Source organism: Felis catus, chromosome A1 (genome assembly GCF_018350175.1).
Source record: "Felis catus isolate Fca126 chromosome A1, F.catus_Fca126_mat1.0, whole genome shotgun sequence".
In the NCBI taxonomy this organism is placed as follows: Eukaryota; Metazoa; Chordata; class Mammalia; order Carnivora; family Felidae; genus Felis; species Felis catus.
In genome coordinates, this window is record NC_058368.1 from 64,101,667 (window position 1) to 64,122,471 (window position 20,805).

A 20,805-nucleotide genomic window follows, 5' to 3' on the forward strand; every position below is an offset into this window, starting at 1 on the left:
ACATTATATACATAAAGGCATATGTAGGTATGTATATACAGAGAGAGAGAGAGAGAAGCCCTATTAGTTCTGTCTTTTGATGATGAATTCTAAATAGAAAATGCCAATGAGTCTTCACTGTTGAAGGATACTCATCAGTACTCATGGTCTCATTTCTTTAAGCTCAGTGAAGTTACATGGTTTTGGCATGTCTGAAAGTTGTGTCAGACAAAACAAGCCTTCTGACTACCTAAATGGGGTCTTGGTGGTATATCTAAAGCATTAATAACAGACAAGCAGATGATTCTTTCAGGTATTAATTTTCTTCCAACTAACCACATGTTTACAAACATTAAGGCTATTTTTCATATGGTTGCCGTACAGTTGACTAAGTAGAAGTAAGAGGCAAAATTGGAGGCTGAATTTTAAGCTTCTTCTCTTATCATTTTCAAATGCTATGATGAGAGTTGCACTAGCCCAGTAAACAATTGGGAATTTTCCTAGTTCCTGTGGAGTGTTCCCTACCATAGGACCAAACTAAAGAAAAGGAAAATATTAAAGATAGTTGTAATGGTGAAGAATAAATAGTTTGGTCTAAAAATATATTTTGCTCAGTGAATTGCTACACATCTCATCAATACTACATTTCATTTTTATACCTAGAAATCTTTGTTAACATGTTTACTACTTCTCCTGTGGAAGATTTATGAAACGGAGTGCTTGAAGGTGAGCAAGGAAAGGTTTTCTTGAAGAAGAGAGCTTCTCCTCATTAAAAGCTAAAGCTAAATGGATTGTTTGATATGAGTAACTTTAGGTATAACTTGGCAATTATGCAATGGAAAATAATAAACACTTTCAAATATCTACTCTATGGTATGTGCTCTACTAGGTATTACCAGTATAACAGCTAGTCTTTTTTTTTTTAATTTTGTTTTTTATTTTTTTTAAATTTGCATCCAAATTAGTTAGCATATAGTGAAACAATGATTTCAGGAGTAGATACCTTAATGTCCCTTACCCATTTAGCCCATCCCCCCTCCCACAAACCCCTCAGTTTGTTCTCCATATTTGAGTCTTTTCTACAGCTAATCTTATTATTATGATTATTTACTTTTAATGATAGCTACCATTTTGTGATCATCAAGTGGCATAGGCAAATAAATGATGCAATATTCATAAATATTATACAACAATGAGAAAAGATAACTGTTAATCCACATATCATAGATGGATCTTACTAGCATAATTTTGTGCCAAAGAAGTCAAACACAGGGGCACTATTTGTGGTTCCTTAAAGTTGAAGGAAGACAAAATTAAGAGAAGTCAGGACAGTGCTTTTGTCTGTGGAGGAAGGCTGTTAATGGTGAGAAGAGAGTCTGGAAACGAGCTTAAGATTTGCTGGTGATGTTCTATTTTTTTTTTTTATCTGATGAAAGTGTATTCCACTGTGCAACAAAGTTCCCCTGGGCTCAGGTGTGTTCACTTTGTAAAAATCTATTAAGCTCTAACTTTCTGTGAGTATACAAGTCAATAAATTTTTACATCAAAGACAAGTTAAAGTAGGAAGTGAATAAGAAGAGAGATGACCTTAGCAAACTATGGAGAATGTAACTAATGTGGTCAAATTCAGTTGAGAATTAAGTTTAGATGAGCGTTAAGAAACAGTTATTAAATTTCATAAGTAGAAGGTCATTGGTGAATACTAAACTTATAAGAGCCTTTTCATATGTGCATTTGCTATGGAATGGTGGGTGTGGAAACCAGATTGCTGTCTGCTAAAGAATGGATGTATCAGATGGCAATGTTAGGGTATATCTTCCTTTTGAAATTTTAGGATCTTTTGTCAAGGCATAAACAATTATATTGGGGAGACCCCTGAGTTTTTCTAAATGCCTTGTTCTCTTCTAAAACTAACATCTTGTTTAAATCATTAGAGAAATAGGTTACTTTTTCCTGACAATAATCACAACGAATGATTATTTCTACCTGGTACAGGTTGTGTGAGCTCTGGAGTAGACTGACCAGCAAACAATAGAATGCTTTTATACATTTTTGGCATTATCTAGTAGACTTAATTAGTAAATGTTTGGGGGAAAATTTTTGTGTAGTCTTAGTAGTAGTTTAATGTATTTATCTATTCTCACCCATGACTTGAAACATACATTTGAAAATGTCCATGATGATTCAGCCAGGGCAAATAAAATGTGCTCTCAGTAGCTATAGCTGTAACTGATGCTAAATAGACATTTCCCATTGTGAAAAAAAAATAAGGTGGACTCTAGTATCTCAATGGGACCTGTTATTAACCATTGGCTAGAGCTACTGAAAGCCAGTTTAGGAATGATTCTGCTGATAATGAAATCATTACATAGAGGACAGATTATATAATGGTAGCTTTTGAGTCAATTCAGCATGCTGATGAATTTCATTTGTCACACTCCTAGTTATGTTTGTGGTTATTATATTTAAATGTCATAAAGTCATAAGGCAGTACCTATGCTCTCTAGATTGTCACAATTCCTGGTGCTTTATTATTTCTCCCCTCTAGGGTGGAAGTACAGAATAGTGACTGCAAGTGTGGGCTTTGGAACCAGTCCGCTTGGTTTGACCTTGGGCCATTACTTAATATATTTGTACCTCTGGTTTCTCATCTTCAAACTGATGAGGCACAGAGTTTTGTGCCTTTTAGGTAGAAGTGATCTAATCTAGAAAGCAACGCAAGCAGAACATAATCTTAGTTATATACATGTACATGCTTTGAACTCAGTCTTATGCCTGTGTGTGTGTGTGTGTGTGTGTGTGTGTCTGTGTGTATAGGGCACATGTAAGTGTGTGTGTGTGTGTGTGTGTGTGTGTGTGTGTGTGTGTGTGTGTATCACAAAGAAATTTTCACACAGGCACATAACATAAGGGAACATGCAGAAGGACATTTACTGGAACGTTTGTAACAAAGGGAAGAAATGGAACAAATACTGAAACGTTAGTTTTGCTGGTAGAAATAGGAGGCATCCTAAATGTTGCTTGAACAGTGAATAGGTAAAATGCATCAGGTACACATCACAGTGTACTCTAAACAGTTAGACACAATAAATCCGGGCACCCATAGCAACATGGGCAGAATTTAGTCTAGTGTTGACTGATAAAACTTAGAAACAATGAATTCTAGAGCATAACTTTGATAAGAATGAATAATACATGTACAAAAATACACCTTTTTCAAGTTTTCTCCCCCAAATATAGATTAAACACATTAGAATCTTAACTCTTAGTGGGGGGGCTGGGTATAAGAATAAATAAGAATAAATAAATAAAACATGATAACAGTGTTGATATGTCATAATTTGACGATTCTGAGCTCATTCTTTTGCACCTGAGGAATGACATTAAGTGAAATTCAATGGAATATGAATCAGATAGTAATTCCTCATAAAAGACGTGATAAGGATTCCGTGAGTTCATAGTTAAAAACACACTTCCCTATTCCCTGGCTCAGAAATACTCAGTAATGTTCGCCATTGACTCATGTATGTAACTTGCTTAGTTCCAAAGGGAATTTTAGTTGTGAAGCCAGGTATAAAAGAGTGCTCGTTTGGAAACATATTTTAACCTTAAATTGCTTGTTTATCTGTTTTACCACGATGTCAATAAAAAGTTAATGATTAAATATTTATAACTTTCCTATTTCTTTTTACATCTTCATTTAACCAGTTTTTCTCTCCTTATAGCTATAAGAATTTCACATACTTACACGTAATTGTATGTACCTTCAGATGCATTGAAAGAAGAAAAGACACATTTGCTTAGAGCATAAGGGATTTTGGCCAATGTAAATGAATGAGAGGGTTTTAATTCACAAGGGTGAAAATTCATTTAGGCCTGTCAGATCCTACAAAGGAAAATCATCAACCAGAAAGGGGCAGTGAGGCATGATATTAAACAGCTGAATGTGTCAAAATAATCACTCTGTGGTTATAGAGTCCCATTCAGTACCTCTGAGCTTGAGCTGTTGCTATTGTGTGGGATTTTCACCCTTCTTGATAAATTGACCTGCTTTTTTCCCCCTGATATAATTATCATGAACTTCTCTCTGAAATGCAAATTTAAGTTGAATATATCTACTGAGTTACAATTCTTGTAATATTTCATTTAAATATTAAATAAATTTCATTTATAAAGTAGATTTCCATATAGGAGGAAAGCAGTTTTTTTGGGATTTTTGTTTGTTTGGTTGGTTGGTTTTTGGGTTTTGGGTTTCTTTTTTCTTTTCCTTCTTCTTCTTCTTCTTTTTTTTTGCTATTTATTGGTACAAGGTAGAATTGGATTAATGAAGAATACAAGTTTTCTTCCTAATTGCCTGAACATCTAAATAGAAATAATTAGACAACTAAAGGTGCATTCCTCATGGAGACATGTGAAAGCCTTCTTATGCAGTATGCTTCTAGAAAGGTTCATTTTCGGGTCACTCAGCTGCCTGACATCAGTGAACTGAAAAATTCACTGAATTATTAATAAAGAACAACTTACTTTAACGTTTCCCTTTAGAGTTAGTGAGGAAAAGCAGAGAAAAAAGTAATAAACTTCTATTAATGTAATCAAAAACATACATTTGGAGTAGTATATGATCAGAAAAGAGATTCATTGTCAGTTTTCACAGGACAGAGTTTCATCAAGAGGGTTGATGAAATATTTTGTTTTATTTCAGTAAATTAAGAGGGAGACAGACTATAATACATTGCTCCTTTGTGAAATCTTATAGTCTGCTAAAGAAAAGATTTGTAGACAGTCATTGAGACAGGTGTATGTATTCACTTTTGAATTATATCTATTTGCAGAGTATATTTTCTCTAAAATATTTCCTTGCAACTTGGGTATGTTTATTATTTGTTGTTTATGCTGTTAACCTTAACAACAAAATTGCTAGTTATTTTACTGGAAAAAATGGTTTATTTGGGACCCATAGAGAATTGCAATCTAGGACAAGCAAGCTAAGGCAAAACCATAGCAAGTCCAGAGAACAAAGGAGAGGGGGAAGTTGGGAGGGGTGTAATACACAAAAAAATCCATTAGAGGAAACAGACTTTAAAGTACCGTGCCTTTCATTGGCTGAGTCGGGACAGTCACTGGCTGGGCTGTTGCTGGTGGAGGAGGAAACCATTCTTCCACCTGGTGATGCATAGTAAACTACTAGCCAAAGTAGTTATGCAAAGTCCCTCAATTCTTGTTGAGTATGCAATGGACCAGTGGTATGGGGTGAGCATTCCCCTTACCAGCCTCTCAACACCATTTTAAATAAAGTTTCATTTTATTACTTTTCACAATATTGATGAATCAAAAATGATCAACAACCTAATATCCCAGGAACTCTAGCAGCCACAAATTTAGTTTACACAGTGTACTCATTTGTCATTACCCAAACTATTATGGGAGTCACAAAAGGCTTAATGCATTTAAAAACTGATACCACTATTTAAAAAAATAATGATAAAAAACAAAGAAACAATGCATTTCTGTAGAAATTCACTGTTTACTATGAGAGTGTAGATAAGAACAAAATACTGCAACAAAATGAATAGCTTTGTAGCATGTTATAAAAGCTTGAAATTACATCTTTGGAAAGGAACACTATTTCTGGTATGTTAAATTAACACATTTACTTTTCATGTTTATCTTGGTTATTTTTACCTTTTAAAAACATTTGTATTTTTCATATTATAAAAGTGAAATATGCTCATTTAGGAAAAAAGTTACAGTGGTTAGAATTATCAAGGAAAATACTAAAATAACCCATTATTTAAAAAAATGGTTTCACATTTATTTTTTCAGTCTTTCCTCCTTTGTTTGTTTATATTTTTAAAATTTAAGTTAGAATTATACTCTATAAGCTCACTTGCTATTTCCAAAAAAATCATGAGAGATTTCTAAAAGTATAATACTCTTTTGTGTGAGAATTCTATATTTTCACCATTAACAGTGCATTATCTGTATTGTTTTCAGTTTTGTAAACATTTGCATATGAAACGTTCCAAAGGAAATTTCTAGAATAAATGACATACCTTTTTAGGTTTCCTAAATCTATTAGCACAGGGTTTCAAAAGTTGATAAATTTGCAAGTCCATACTGAGTGTCTGTTTGCATACTTGCCAACATTATTTTAATTTTTTATTTTCATTTGTATTTCTCTAATTCCTGTTGAAATTCAATATTTTGGCCAAATGTTCACTAGTTATAATTATTCCTTTTCTAAGTTTTCTCTTACCAGAGCTTTGGACTGTATTCTTCGAAGCCTTTATATTTTTATTCTAATTAATCTGAATGAATACCCCATATTAATGACGTTAACATTTTTGTTGTTACCTTTGTAGAATATATGTCTGTAACCTTTTTGCCTTTTATTTTAACGATGTATTTTACCTTTATGAATTTGTCCTTTAATTAATTATATAACATGATCTTTTAGTTCATATTTTTTAAAAATTATTTTAATATTTATTTATTTTTGAGAAAGAGAGACAGCCTGCGAGCAGGGGAGGGGCAGAGAGAGAGGGAGACGCAGAATCCAAAGTAGGCTCCAGGCTCTGAGCTGTCAGCACAGAGCCTGATGAGGGACTGGAACTCCTGGACCTCGAGATCATGACCTGAGCTGAAGTCAGACACTTAACTGAATGAGCCACCCAGGCGCCCCTCTTTTAGTTCATCTGGATTGGTCATACATTTAGAAAATCTTTCCAAAATCGGAATTACAGTCACTTATTTTTTTTCCAGTTTTAAAGTTTTCATATATATGTGTATGCCCATACATGTATGTATATATATACTTATATATTTATATGTAAATATATAAGTATATATATACTTATATATATTTATATGTAAATATATATGCATATATGTATATATACTTATATACACACACACACACACACATAATCCTTCAGGTTTTATAGATATAATTGTGGTATATAATATGAGATACAACATCTAAGATTTCCCTCCAAATATTTATTGTATTATCTATTATTTTTTTACCAACAGATTTAAATTTTAAGACAAATATAATGTTTTTGAAACAATATGAATATAGGCTCGTTTATTAAAATAATCTTGCAAATGTTCTTTTAGCAGTACTTTATGTTTGTACTAACGGAAGCCTTGGAGTATGTGTTACCACCTTGTTGAGCCAGCTCCACGGTCTCACCACTACTATACCACTAGCACTTCTTTTCCTGATTTCCCTTTTCCTTCTGCTCTTCACCCTCTCTTGTTTCTCTCTTCCTGATCCACATTTGTCCTTTCCCCCTTCTCTTTATCTTCCTGTTTCCTTTTATGTTCTTCTTTCTCTTATTCTTCTCCTTTTCCTACTTTAAGTTTTTAACTTTTTGTTAGTTTTTAACCTATTAGCTGGCCTGCAGTGCTGGCATTATTTCCTTAAATATATATTTGTGTGTGTGTGTGTGTGTGTGTGTGTGTGTGTGTAAATAGATATTCCATGATTCTGAACAGAATAAAAGCATATATGATATTTATGTGGAACATCCCACATCTTACACTGTCTTTGTAACTCATCACTCCATGCACACATAAATATACATGCATGTGTGTTTAGTAATAAACATTGTACACGGTACTAAATATTTCTTCAACTTGGAAAGAAGGATAAAAATAGTCTATTATAATTGAGCAATTTAGAAATGCTCTTTTTGGGTAGATACCTCTTTTTCTTAATCTCTGTTTTGAGGTGCAAAATATATGAGTTAAAAAAACCCATCTTCAATAACAGCACATCAGCATGTTCTGACAATTTTTTCCAATCCCATTACCATATGGTAACTGTGCTCTGAACTTTCATTTGATTACTCACTAATTCACTCATAGTACAAATATTTACTGACTGCCTCTCAGGCACCAAGGATATAGGTTCCATTTTCCTTGGGCAGTATCTGGGTAGGGGTGGGATGAGGTAGGGATAGCACAGCCACATATGAACAGGTACATGTATCAGATCAACACTAGCTATAGTGGACCTTGTGCTAGAAATACTAGAGGCAAATATGTATAACAGAGAAAGTCACTGGGACAAGGCTACTTAAGCTAAGGTAATAAGGAAATGCATTGCTAGTTGACATTTGACTTGTGACCATTTGACTTTTAGGGAGATATCAGATCTCCTCAAAGCAAAGATGGAGTCTAGTGAGCTAGCGACTGTGCAACCAAGCCTTGTGGGTCTTGGAAAGGAGTTTGATTTGATTAGAATAGGGACCGGAATCAAACCTTGATACATTACGTTACAGTACTTGTCTTTCAACTCTCATAGAGTATTTTTCCAGCTTTATTGAGATATAATTGATATACAACATGTGTAAGTTTAAACTGTACAATGTAATGATTTTATATGGGTTAATAATGTGAAATGACTGCCACAATATTAGTTAACACATCCATCAAACTTTTGAGGTAAGAACTTTTAAAATCTACCCTCTTAGCAACTTTCAAATATGCAATACAGCATTGTTAACTATAGTCACCATGCTATGCATTACATCCCCAGGACATCTCCATCTTGTAACTAGAAGTTTATACCTTCTGACCTTCTTCAGCTACTTCCCCCCCCCCAGCCCCCTCCCCAACTCCTGTTATTGGCAACCACCCATCTGTTCTCTGTTTCTAAGAGTTTGTTTTGTTTTTGTTTTTGTTTTTAGATTCCACATTCAACTTCTATTTCAGGTTTATTTTAAAGCATGTTTTCCCACCTGTCAAATAGTTGATAATTTAGCAATTTTTGATGAAGACTCTCTTCTGTGAACACTATGGGTATACTGTTTACTGGTATTGGATAAATTGTGACAAACCTCCCCAAACTCTATGATGAACTTACATATCTCAACCATTGAGAAATGTAGACATGATCAGAATTGTGCAGCTCTTTGATTTGAACTTGATGAAAATATATATTAGCCCAAACCCCTGTTTCTTTGTCACAGGTTCTTTATGGAAATTCCTGTAGGCACACATGTAATATGATTATAGTAGCAGTGGTTTTTATCTCTGGAATCAGCAGAGCCCAGATGCTTGCTTGTGTGATCACAAACATTCTTGCATGAAGGAATTAGCGAATATGATTCTGTAAGGCAATGTTCACCACAAATTACTTGTATAATGCTTCCTACATTCAGGACACACCCCTGCAGTTTCTTTTAACCTTCACGATAAAGCAGTCAGGCAGGTGAAGCAGAGATATTATAGCCAAGGTAACTGAAGCTAAATGAACTTAGTGCAGGCACTGGCTTTGCTATTTATTAAAGAGCAGAGCTATAACTGGAGGGGGGGAGAAAACACCCTCCAAAGTTTAGTCCAAATTCTATTTGAAATAAAACACTGTGAAACAGAAAGCAAAATGCAATTATTTAAAGTTGCAACATACTTACTAGAAAGAGTTCTAAAATAAAAATTAGTATATATGACATCTAGGCCTGGTTCTGCCACTTAGATTAGGTATATGTCACTGGGAAAGACACATTACATCCATGGGCCTCAGAATTTTTCTTCTGTAAATGAAGAAGAAATGGACCTCATTCCATCGTTTATTTATTCACCTGACACTTGATTTCGTGCTAGGTACAGTCCTCATCACCATAAAACTAGTATAGAAGACAGGCTGATTAAAATGAAATGTTATCAGTGCATTGAAAGAGATGTGCACACCAAGATGCTATAATAATTTGTGGGTGGGATGTAATCCTGACTCATTCATTCATTCATTCATTCAAAAATATTATAGACTGTTTTTTTTAATGTTCTGAGAATTGTTCAGATGCTGAAAATGCACACATGAATATTGAAGGATTGGAAAAGGTAAAAGTTGGTGAAGAGGGAGTGCTGAGAGACTGGAACAGGAGGTATCAGGCAGAAAAAGAAGCAAGTGCAAAAGCAAGCTAGCAGCAAGGGAGATTGGAAAGGAGGTAGGAGTCCTTCCACGTAGGCCCTTTCTTGCTTTGGTGAGTAGTAGATACTTAATCTAAAATCCATGAGAAACTGAAAGATGGCATGGTCAGATGTACATGTTAAATAGTCACCCTGCAGCATTGTGAATATTGGATTAGAGGAACCAGTACTGGAGGCAGAGAGATAACCTAGGAGACTGGTGTAAGGGACTCCTGACCTCATTTCTTTGCAAGACAGTGTGGCAATATCCACAAAGATGGAAAATCCTTATCCCCTTAAACCAGTTGATTCTACTTCCAGGGAATGATCTGCCCCATATATTCAAGAGTGCTCAGGAGATTTAGGGCTCTTTGAAATAGCAAAACATTATTTAAAAAGTGCTTTGAATGCTATACTTATGGCTATTTAAATAATGAAATATCCATGCTATTTAGGGGTGAAACTAATATTGCAGATACAGATACATTGAAATGTAATCATCAAAAGGCTATATTGTTGAGTGAAAAAAAGCAAGGAGCAGCATCGAGGGTATTTATAATGAGATGATGCACAGTTAGCTGCATTGTGCCAGCGTACAAAGAGTGAACAGAAGGAGAAAATCTAGGCAAGGAGACTTAAAATAGGTAAGTAGAAAAATGGAAAAATGTCAAAATGTCAAAAGAAAGTTTGAAGCAAACATAAAAGTGAGGTTTTTTGAATGGGAGAATTGATAGATGATCTTAGAGTCTATAGAGATGCTAATCAAGATACAACTGGAAAGTATTTTATGAGGTTTAGTAATCAGGAGGTCATAGGTAGTTCTGGTAATTGTTCAAACAATTTAGGCGTGCAGAATTCCTGCTTTTTCATTCTTTCAGCAACTTAAAGAAGAGGTGAACTTCTGGTTAATATTTCCTTTAAGTACAAGAATATCCACCACTAGCACAATATGATATGAATATAAAATAAACATTATTGAGGGAAAATTTCAAGCATAGAGCACATCATCCTCTGGGCTGTCTTCCCACAGACTACCATGCTTAGATTGGTGCAACTGAAATAGCCAAATTATAGAAAGAGCCCAAACGTCCATCGACCAATAAATGAGTAAAAAAGATGTGAAATACACACTCACACACATGCACACACACACACACACACACACACACACACACACACACGAATATTACTCACCACTCACAAAGAATGAAACCTTGACATTTGCAACAACATGATTGGAACTGGAGAGTATTATGCTAAGCAAAATAAGTCAGTCTGAGAAAGACAAATATCATACAATTTCCTTCATATGCGGAATTTAAGAAATAATACAGATGAACATAAGGGAAGGAAATAATAATAATAAAAAAAAGACGGGGAGGCAAACCATGAGAGACTCTTAACTATAGAGAACAAAATGAGGGTTGCTGGAGAGGAGGTGGGTGGAGGTTGGGGAAAGAGGTGATGGGCATTAAGGAGGGCACTTGTTGGGGTGAGTACTGGGTGTTGTATGTAAGTGATGAATCACTGAATTCTACTCCTGAAACCAATATTGCACTATATGTTAACTAACTAGAATTTAAATAAAAACTTGAAACATAAAAAAAAGGTAAGCTTGGTACAGTTGACTTAGAGCACCACAGAGAGAAAAAGGGTGGCAGGCAACATCTAGTCACTATGTTATAAAAGAGCTCCCTAGTCAATGAAACATCTCAGAAAGGAGAGGCTGAAGCCCTGAAGCTGGTATCAGCCTGTTTTTCCAGCTAGCTAACTCAGATAAGCAGAGCCTGCAACTTGCTAACTTCCTGAAAAAGGAAGGAAAGGAAACTCCAGGACATCCAGAATTGTCTCTCCAGCTTCACCTCCTATTCTTTAGAAGCTCATTAACTATGATTCTTTCCAAAGGCTTAATTTGTTGTCAGATTGTAGCATTTTCTAAAATGTAGAATGGAATTTGAATTCTATTCTGTGAAGAATTTGAAGAGACCGTTTGTAGCTCAAACAGGGGGAGGCTTATCCAACCTTGGGGGAAGTTCATCGTACTACCTTCTGTCTCAGGGTATTATGGATATTACATGGGGCTAGTGTGATTTAGACTAAGAGATGTGTATTTGGATTTTGTCCAGTTGCTGGCACAGAGCTGCTAACACCCTTGGGTTTTCCTAAGTGATGAGAGCAACAAAGGTGTCTCTTGCTATGTTAATTAGGTGACTTTTTAACTCCACCTAAGTTTAGGAGCAGGTTACCAACCTGCCACAGGTGAACCAACCATGTGATTAGAGGGTTGGAACTTTGAGTACCTCTGGAACAAGGAGAGGCCTGGCAGTTGAACCAATCATCAATGGTCAGTGACTTCATCAATCATGACTATGTAATGAAACCTTCATAAAACCCCAGAGGACCTCCCCCAGGTTGAGGAGCATGTGGCGATTGGGGTGAGTGGTGCACTGGAGAGGCCATGGAAACTCTGAGCCCTTTCCCTATGACTTGCCCTATGCATCTCACTGTTTGGCTGTTCCTGAGTTATTTCCTTATAAGAAACATAATCTAGGGGTTTACTAAGTTCTGTGAGCCACTCTAGCAAATTAATCAAACCTGAGGAATCAAACCTGGGAACCTTTGATTTATAGCCAGTCTTTCAAAAGTAAGAAAACAAGCTGGACCTGATGTGGGCACCCTGAGTTGGAAGGGGCCATTGGAACCTGTAGTTTGTAGCTGTTTAGATCAGAAGCACAAATAACAGCCTGGGCTTGTGACTGGTATCTGAAGTGGGGTGAATGGGGAAGTTTTGTAGGACTGAACCCTTATCCTTGGAATCTGATGCTTTGTCTGAGTAGATAGTGTCAGAATTGAGTTGCATATATCCACACCCAGTCAAGCAAAAGTTGTCATCCCCCCTTTCTGAATGCGCCAGGCACTGTGCTATCTGGATCTGTGAGTTCTACAAGGCTTCAGAAGATTGTCACTTTGTCATCATAGTCCGTCTCTGTGGCTGTGTGAGGGTGGCCAAAGCAGCATCTAAGTGAAAGTAACTGTCCAAATTCATGTTTATAAAGTTGTCCTCCAGCTGACCAACATGTTTGTCAAAATAATTTCTCTTGGGTCAATTTTACGTCCCTTTTGGTAGCAAGACCATGGTGTAATGAGTTAAACATTGTTGCAGAAGCTATAGGAGCTATAGATGGTTGCACTTGTTTGATTGGCTTTTTCACTTCAGATACATAGTTAGATTTTGTTATTCTATATGGACATCTATATGGACAACTTAAAGAATGAGTTTGTGACTAAACTGTTGTATCAGTTTCCATGAAGTGTAATTCAATCATGGTTCAATAATAAGAGAACATGCTGTGAAGATCAGTGAATCTGATACAATTCTCTAGCCATCCACTATCATGATGTTAACTTGCTGAGCGCCAATGACATGGGGTTGAACTGCAGGTGATACTTTGGCTTTTGAGCACACAAATCCTAAGGACCAATTGAGGCTGTATTACTAAGGGCACACACATGTGGGCACCACCCCCCCCTCCCCCCCCCCCACAACCCCTAACATGAAGATCAAGTCTGTGATTATGTCATTGTTTCTATGGAAGGGCTGCCTGTGAGTTTCAGCTCTTCTTGAGGCATGTGGTCATATTGAGCTATGGTTTTAATTAGCATTTCCCTGATAACAGGTGTGCATATTAGTTATTTGGATATCCTCTTTTGTAAAGTTCTGGTTGAAAATTTTCTAATCTTTGTTTTCCTTTTTTTTTTAAATTTTTTTTAACGTTTGTTTATTTTTGAGACAGAGAGAGACAGAGCATGAATGGTGGAAGGGCAGGGAAAGAGGGAGACACAGAATCGGAAGCAGGCTCCAGGCTCTGAGCCATCAGCCCAGAGCCTGACGTGGGGCTCAAACTCACAGACCGCGAGATCGTGACCCGGGTGAAGTCGGACGCTTAACCGACTGAGCCACCCAGGTGCCCCTAATCTTTGTTTTTCTTAAAAGTTTATAAATTATTTAACATTGGCCATTTTCTAATTACCTTTGCATTATTGACGTCAAGTTTAATTATTTTATGTTCAGAGACCACGTTCTCTATGGTTTTAGTAAGTCTATGTTTTTGAGATTTAACTGTATAGTGCAGAATTTACTTTAGCAAATGTTCAAATGTGCACTTAAAATAATGTCTATTTTGCACTCATTTGCACAGTTCAAAATGTGGCAAATTAGGGTGCCTGGGTGGTTCAGTCAGTTGAGCATCCAACTTCGGCTCAGGTCATGATCCTGCAGTTCATGAGTTCAAGCCCCACATCGGGCTTGCTGCTGTCAACACAGAGAGCCTGCTTCTGTCCTCTGCCCCCTGTCTGCATCTCCCCTAATGTGCTCTCTCAAAAATAAATAAACATTAAAAAATGTGGCAAATTAAGCAAAGTTGGCAAATTATGCATCTCATAGATCATCTCTCTATACTGATTTTTGTCTGTTAAAGTTTTCAACTATGATTTTATATTTGTTCTTCCATTTACTTTCATCAATGTTTGCTTTCTGTGTTATATAGTTAAATTATTTGTTACATACACATTTAAAATTGCTATGTGTTGAATTGTGTCTTTTGTCACAAAAAAACATAAGCCAGTTGATCTCTTGCAATATTCTTTTCTTAAATTCGACTTCAGTGTTGATACAGCAACTCTCTTTTATTTAATGTTTACATAGTATATCTTTCTTCATCATTTACTTTCATGCTTTTTGTGATCTTATATGTAATGCTCATCTGCTAGAATATAAGCAACATATATATTTTTTTAAACCAGTGTGACCATCTTTGTTTTTTGAGTTAAGTATTTGGTTCACTGACATTTAAAGAAATTTTTGTGTTTAGGTTTATGTCTGGCATCTTGCTCTTTATTTTCTATTTGTTCCATCTCTTCTTTCATTCTTTACTCATTTCCTGACTTCTGTTGAATTGAGTAGTTTTAGAATTCATTTTGTTTTTCTTAATTGGCTTCTTGGTTACTGATTTTATTATTATTTTCATAGTTATACTTGATAGCAACACACATTCTTGATTTATTATAGTCTATTTTAAAATAGCACATTTACTGCTTCGCAAACAATTCAAGATACTTTCTACTATTTAACTTCATTTCTCTATTCCTTTTAGCCTGTTGTGCTACTTTGTTGTATATTGTATTTCTACATATGTTTTAAGCCCTACAGGGGAAGCACAGCTTGCGATGACTTAAAAAAGAACATCGTATACTCCTCATTAAAGATAAATTAGTAAAGTTGCATTCTGAAAATTCTTAGACGACACAGCTGAAAAGATGGGAGTAAAACCTCCACAAATAACAACATCAAAAAAGAAACCTCACAGTGTTACATTTCATTGTAGTCCTAGGCATACAGAACTCTGATTCTGGCAGTCGTCACAATTGTAAAGCTGAAATTTATCACCCTAGTAGTCAAGACGTTTACAAATGTATTCTTCTAATTTATTCTTAGCCTAAAGATCCCATTTATTTTCCACTTTTTTACATTTTAATATTTTGAAGAAGCTCAGTTGTAATTATCCTTTTAGATGCATCACACTTACCTGTTTTGCTGCTTTTGTTTCCTCTTCCCAGCTTTATATCTTCATATATTTGAACCATATGTTTGCTTCAAGTTCCCAATCTTATTCTACTGCCTCTAGCAAGTCTTACCTGACTTTTCCTCTGGGCATCTCTCTCTTGTCTGAAATTTAAGAATAACTCTCCTAGGGGCACCAGGATGGCTCAGTTGGTTAGGCATCAGACTCTTGATTTCGGCTCAGGTCATGATCTCACAGTTTGTGAGATAGAGTCCTTAGTCGGGCTCTGCACTGACAGTGTAGAGCCTGCTTGGGATCCTCTCTCTCTCTCTCTCTGTCTCTCTCTCTCTCTGTCTCTCTCTCTGCCTCTTACCCCCTTGCGTGTGCACTCTCTCTCTCTCTTTCTCTATCTCTCAAAAAATAAACATTTAAGAAAGAAAGGGTAATTCTCTTACATTATTTTTGATCATTACTTTGTATAATAGTTATTTATGCATATTATTTCTTTCTATATTTTCACTATTATCTGTCACATTGTCTTATGAAGAATAATCAGTTATACAGTTGATGTTGCCTCCATGGTATACATTAGAAAAACCAATGGTGTTGCTGCAGCATTTTTAAACCAAAGCTAATTTTCAAACTGCTTTGTCAATGGATTCTCTTATAGATACAAGGTGACTGTAGCTGAATGCTTCAGTAAGCAATGGGGGTTTTGCGCTAGGGGCAATATATCAGGGATTAATTGTCACTTGGGAAATAAATTAGATAACAATCAAGGTTACACAAAAATTACACTGTCTTAAGAATAAATGTTAGCTGGGAAGGCATAAATGAACTGATAATCAGGTGGGAAGACATTATGGCAAAGGAATGGGTTTCCTTAAACAACTTTTATAACTAACAGAATTTTAATAAGATATTATCCCCAGCCAATAAAAATCCACTGAAAAATAATGAAACCTACAAGGGTGATTGCCGCAGTGGCTCAGACACCCACAGAGGCTCCGCGGGCGGTCAGCTCAGGCTTCTTGCCTGCCTCTCCCACTATTTACAAACATAATTAAATTGAAAATGAATATGCTGCTTGACTGCTACTGTAACAAGGACTGTGAGAAAAATATTGTGTTACTTTGTCGGGGGTGACCTTTGCGAATTTCACTGTTGAAAGAAAACTCAAGTAGGTTGGACAACATTCTCATTTCTTCAAGAGAGATTTGAAAGTGTTAACATGGGCTCCTTTTCAAATTACTTCTCAGAGAAGTGTTGCTTTTGCATTTGTATTTGGCTTTGTTTTGTTATTTAATTAAAACCTATGATTAATTTATATTTATGAAAAGTGAAGATGAATAAGAAAGTTCAGGTATAATTTTCCAACCATTGCTGACTAAACTTCAGGAGCTGTCAGTCCATTTCTTATGGTTGCTCATTGTATTATGGAATCAATAGGAATCACCAGCTTTCTAGTTGTTCTTCACAATACTATAAACCAGGTCAAAAGGGCTTTTAGGTACATATTTCCAATTCCCCTGCTATGATAACATTTGAAGGAGAGGCAGAAGCCTTCACACTTAAATCCATGATCATTGTTTTTTTTCTTTTAAAATAAACATGTCAGAGGCACCATGTTTTCTAACACCTATAACTAAACATGTGGTTTGGAATGTTACGAATGTTCTTGTATATGAGAAAGCCAGAAGGTCAGGGAAACACAGAAGGAAAATTCAGAATTACTGATATTAATCTGTCAGCAATGTTTATTCCAGGTTAGAATTCTGGCTTTTTCTAAAGATTGCTGCATATGGGACTCAGGAAACCCCTCAGCATGAAATCTTTGTTTTGACTTTACAGAAAGGCCTTCAGACACTTTCTTAAAATTTATTGGTTACACAAGACTCCAAATTGCCAGGTTATCTGATTTCTTAAACAACAGCTGAGTAAAAGAAGCAAATTGGGAAAGGGGGGCTGCCAGAGGCCAGCTTGAGGTGGCACACCAGCCATGTGAAGTCCTGATATACAGAAAGCCAAATCAAAGTTCCCTTGTTCCAGTCTAACAATTACTGATGGTTGTGCTTTTGATTTTTTGTTGTTGAGAAATTAAGGTAGGTTCAGTATGCCAGAAAAGCAAAAACACGTGGACCAGCCCACAGTAGTTTGTTTTAGAGACACATTTCCTTCCAAGGCTTAAGCTCCGTTATCTAGAGTGTCCGTTCATGGGAGATACTCTGATGATATTGAGATGGTTGTTTCCTTGCTTCATTAGTATTTGGTCCAAGCCTCAGTGCTGGCATTGTTTACAAGATTTGAAGTAGTCTCATATCTCAGTTGAGATCTGCAGTAATCCTAGGAAATAGACAAGGCAAGTATTATCATGCTCATTGTGTAAATAGGACATTTGAAGTTCACAATAATCAGAGACTTTATTCATGTCACAAAACAGTAAGAAGAAAACAAAAGAGGAAGTGAAGTCTGCCCTTTATTGCCTCTCTCTACTCTTTGCTGCTCTGTGACTTCCACTGGGAACTTGTTACGTTAGAACCACAAAGGCCATGCCCCTTCCTGTCCAAGTAGTTTTAGAAAATTGTTTTTTCAGTGGATTCTCTCAGCATTACCAGGGGTAAAGAACTTAGGATTTGTTAGTGAAACGTTATATAAGTTAACTTAAATTAACTTATTCTTAGACTTCTGTTTCTGTATCTCATGCCTGATTCCCACTACTCTAGGAATGTAAATTGAACAAGATTGCCTTTGTCTTGTAATGCAATGCTGTTAACAAATGAAAAAATTGAATCGACACTACCTACATAAGGACAGTATCAATTTTTATATCAAATATTCTTGTACTTACAAGAAAATGGTGATTTTAAACTGTAGAATCACAAGCTAAAGTACTGAGATGCATTTTTTAATTTTTTTAATGTTTATTTATTATTGAGAGACAGAGAGAGACAGAGCATTAGCATGGGAGAGGCAGAGAGAGGAGGAGACACAAAATCCAAAGCTGGCTCCATGTTCTGAGCCTTCAGCACAGAGCCCGACGCACAGCTCAAACTCACAAACCGTGAGATCATGACCTGAGCCGAAGTGGGACACTTAACCAACTGAGCCACCCAGGCACCCCAAGTACTGAGATGCATTTTTTAACAAATGCATTGTTATAGCTTTTGTGGAAATTCTTGCATTCAAGGATTATTTACAAATTTACAGGTCTTTGAGTGCCTGGCATATGCTAAATGGTGGGACTATTTGTGAAATATAAAATGTAGCTGTCTGTTCTCTTACAGCTTTAAAGGTATTGTCCTGGTTCCAAAAGCAAATGTTTTTGCAAATATTAATATATGATAGCATGCAATGATCATTCTGCAAGAATATCAGTAATTATTACCAATATATAATCATTGCCATAAATGTTATATAATTATAGTTGTGGAGTCATTAATATAAACTTAGCATTATTGTTAAATAGATAAGTAGTATTAATATAATTTAATAGCATATGTGTTGAATTGGGTTGACAATAGGCATGAGAGAAAATGCAAGATAAGCAGAGAAAAAAAATAACTCCACTTTCTTTGCTTTATTTTTGTAACAAAGGTTTAAACCATGTAATTCACATATCTATCATATGATATATATATAACTGTAGTAATTAAAATTACTTCAGATGTAAATAGCATCTCTTTTCTCAAAGGGATGTGAAGAACACATTAATTTCTATCTATGTTGTGAGTGCACAAATAGTAATATTTGGGTGTTGTGTTTTTGGTGGTTCAGATCTAAGGAAATAAAGCCCACTTGTTTGTTTTTTAATGTTTATTTATTTTGAGAGAGAGAGAAAGGGAGGGGCACAAAGAAGAAGACAGAGAATCCCAAGCCATCCCCATGCAGTCAGCACAGAGCCTGACGTGGGGCTTGAACTCACAAACTGCAAGATCATGACCTGAGGTGAAGTCGGACACTTACCCGACTGAGCCACCCAGGCACCCCTAAGCCCACTTCTTTATAGATATGTATGCAATATATATATATATATATATATATATATATATATATATATATATATATATAGTATACATATGTATATATGTATATATAGAGCTACAGGTTAAACTGTTTGGTTGCAAAAATATTCATAGTTGTTAAACTTGAGTAAAAGTGAACAAAATGCCAAGAGAGGCAGTACTGTATCTTTAAAATGTCACAGGTGTGGATTTGAAACTCAGCCTTAAGATTTCGAGGGACATGTAACAAAGGGTAATTGGATTTTACTCTCTGAGCCTCAGTTATCTCATTGGTAAAATGGGTAGCTGTGAGAATTAAGAGTGGTAATGTATCTTAAAAATGCAGTGTAGTGCCTGGCACACAGTAAGTGCTTAATTAAGTGGCAACAACATAACAATGTATATAAAGTAGGGGATAGATTGCTCTTATTTCTCTTTAAGATGTATATTACCTAGTGGTATTTACTTGTAACTAACTTTTAATATGTTTAGTACCTTTTTTGATATGTTTTTCTCTTATTTTATACTGAGCTTCAGAAAATTATCATTATCTAGAAACTGTTATGCACACTGCATTGTGCCACATGCTGTGCAAAGATGAAGGGGAATGTAAAATACTCCCACATACACAGAGCTATAACAGTGAGACATTTCCCTTAACTGATCAGTAACTCAGATGTTTCCATGAGAGTCAAATGTTCACCAAAAATAAAAGATGGAAATATATAAGTCTGCTGCAAATGAATGCATGCTTTAAATTTCAAATTTCCCACTTACTGAATTGTACTCATGAATTAATAAGATCTTTCCAAGTATAGCTTATTTAATAAGGTTTGTGTCCACCAGAATTACAGTGTTCTCTTTTTTTAAAGCTATGGTCATTAAAAATGGTGCCACAAAATGTGGTGTTTGTGAATGAAAATTTCAGGGCTCCTAAGTTGTGTTTAGCATTCATAGTAAAAGCAGTGGAACCAGCCAGACATATTAGTCAATGGCAGTGCAACCTAATTGGACACACCTGTTGAATGGCAAAAGCTTAAATTGGATTCTGTGATATATGTAGTTCGTATGAATTGTCTCACTCTTGGTTCCATAGTTTTTGAGTATGTCGGTCAGGTACCTCAGTTGTTTCGTTCTATTTTGTTGTATATGGACTGACATCTAGAGAGGGTATTGGTTGTTTATTTTACTTGAATTTTTTGAAAGCAGCAATATTGAGGTCATATTCTATAATGAAAGGATATTACTTTTTGCTGGTATGGCGTGAGGAAACCCAAGACTACCCATGCAAGCGTCACAGAGCTGAGCATATGCTGGGCTGCCCATTCAAAAGGCCCCATCCATTG

General features: G+C 35.8%; 1 protein-coding gene across 4 annotated transcripts in view; it reads left to right on the plus strand.

Moving 5' to 3' along the window:
- Window positions 1-20,805, plus strand: part of GPC5 (glypican 5) — a 1,421,162-nt gene that overhangs the window by 516,517 nt on the left and 883,840 nt on the right. Inside the window, exons 7-8 of one of the 4 annotated variants that reach the window (XM_045055074.1) lie at window positions 643-705; window positions 2,528-3,977. The exons of 2 other annotated variants lie outside the window; for them this stretch is intronic. In XM_045055074.1, coding sequence (XP_044911009.1) covers window positions 643-705; window positions 2,528-2,545 — 81 coding nt within the window. In that variant the 3' untranslated portion in view covers window positions 2,546-3,977. Of the gene's footprint in view, window positions 1-642; window positions 913-2,527; window positions 3,978-20,805 lie in introns of those variants that run through there. One more of the 4 variants, XM_045055070.1, reaches the window with a different exon arrangement.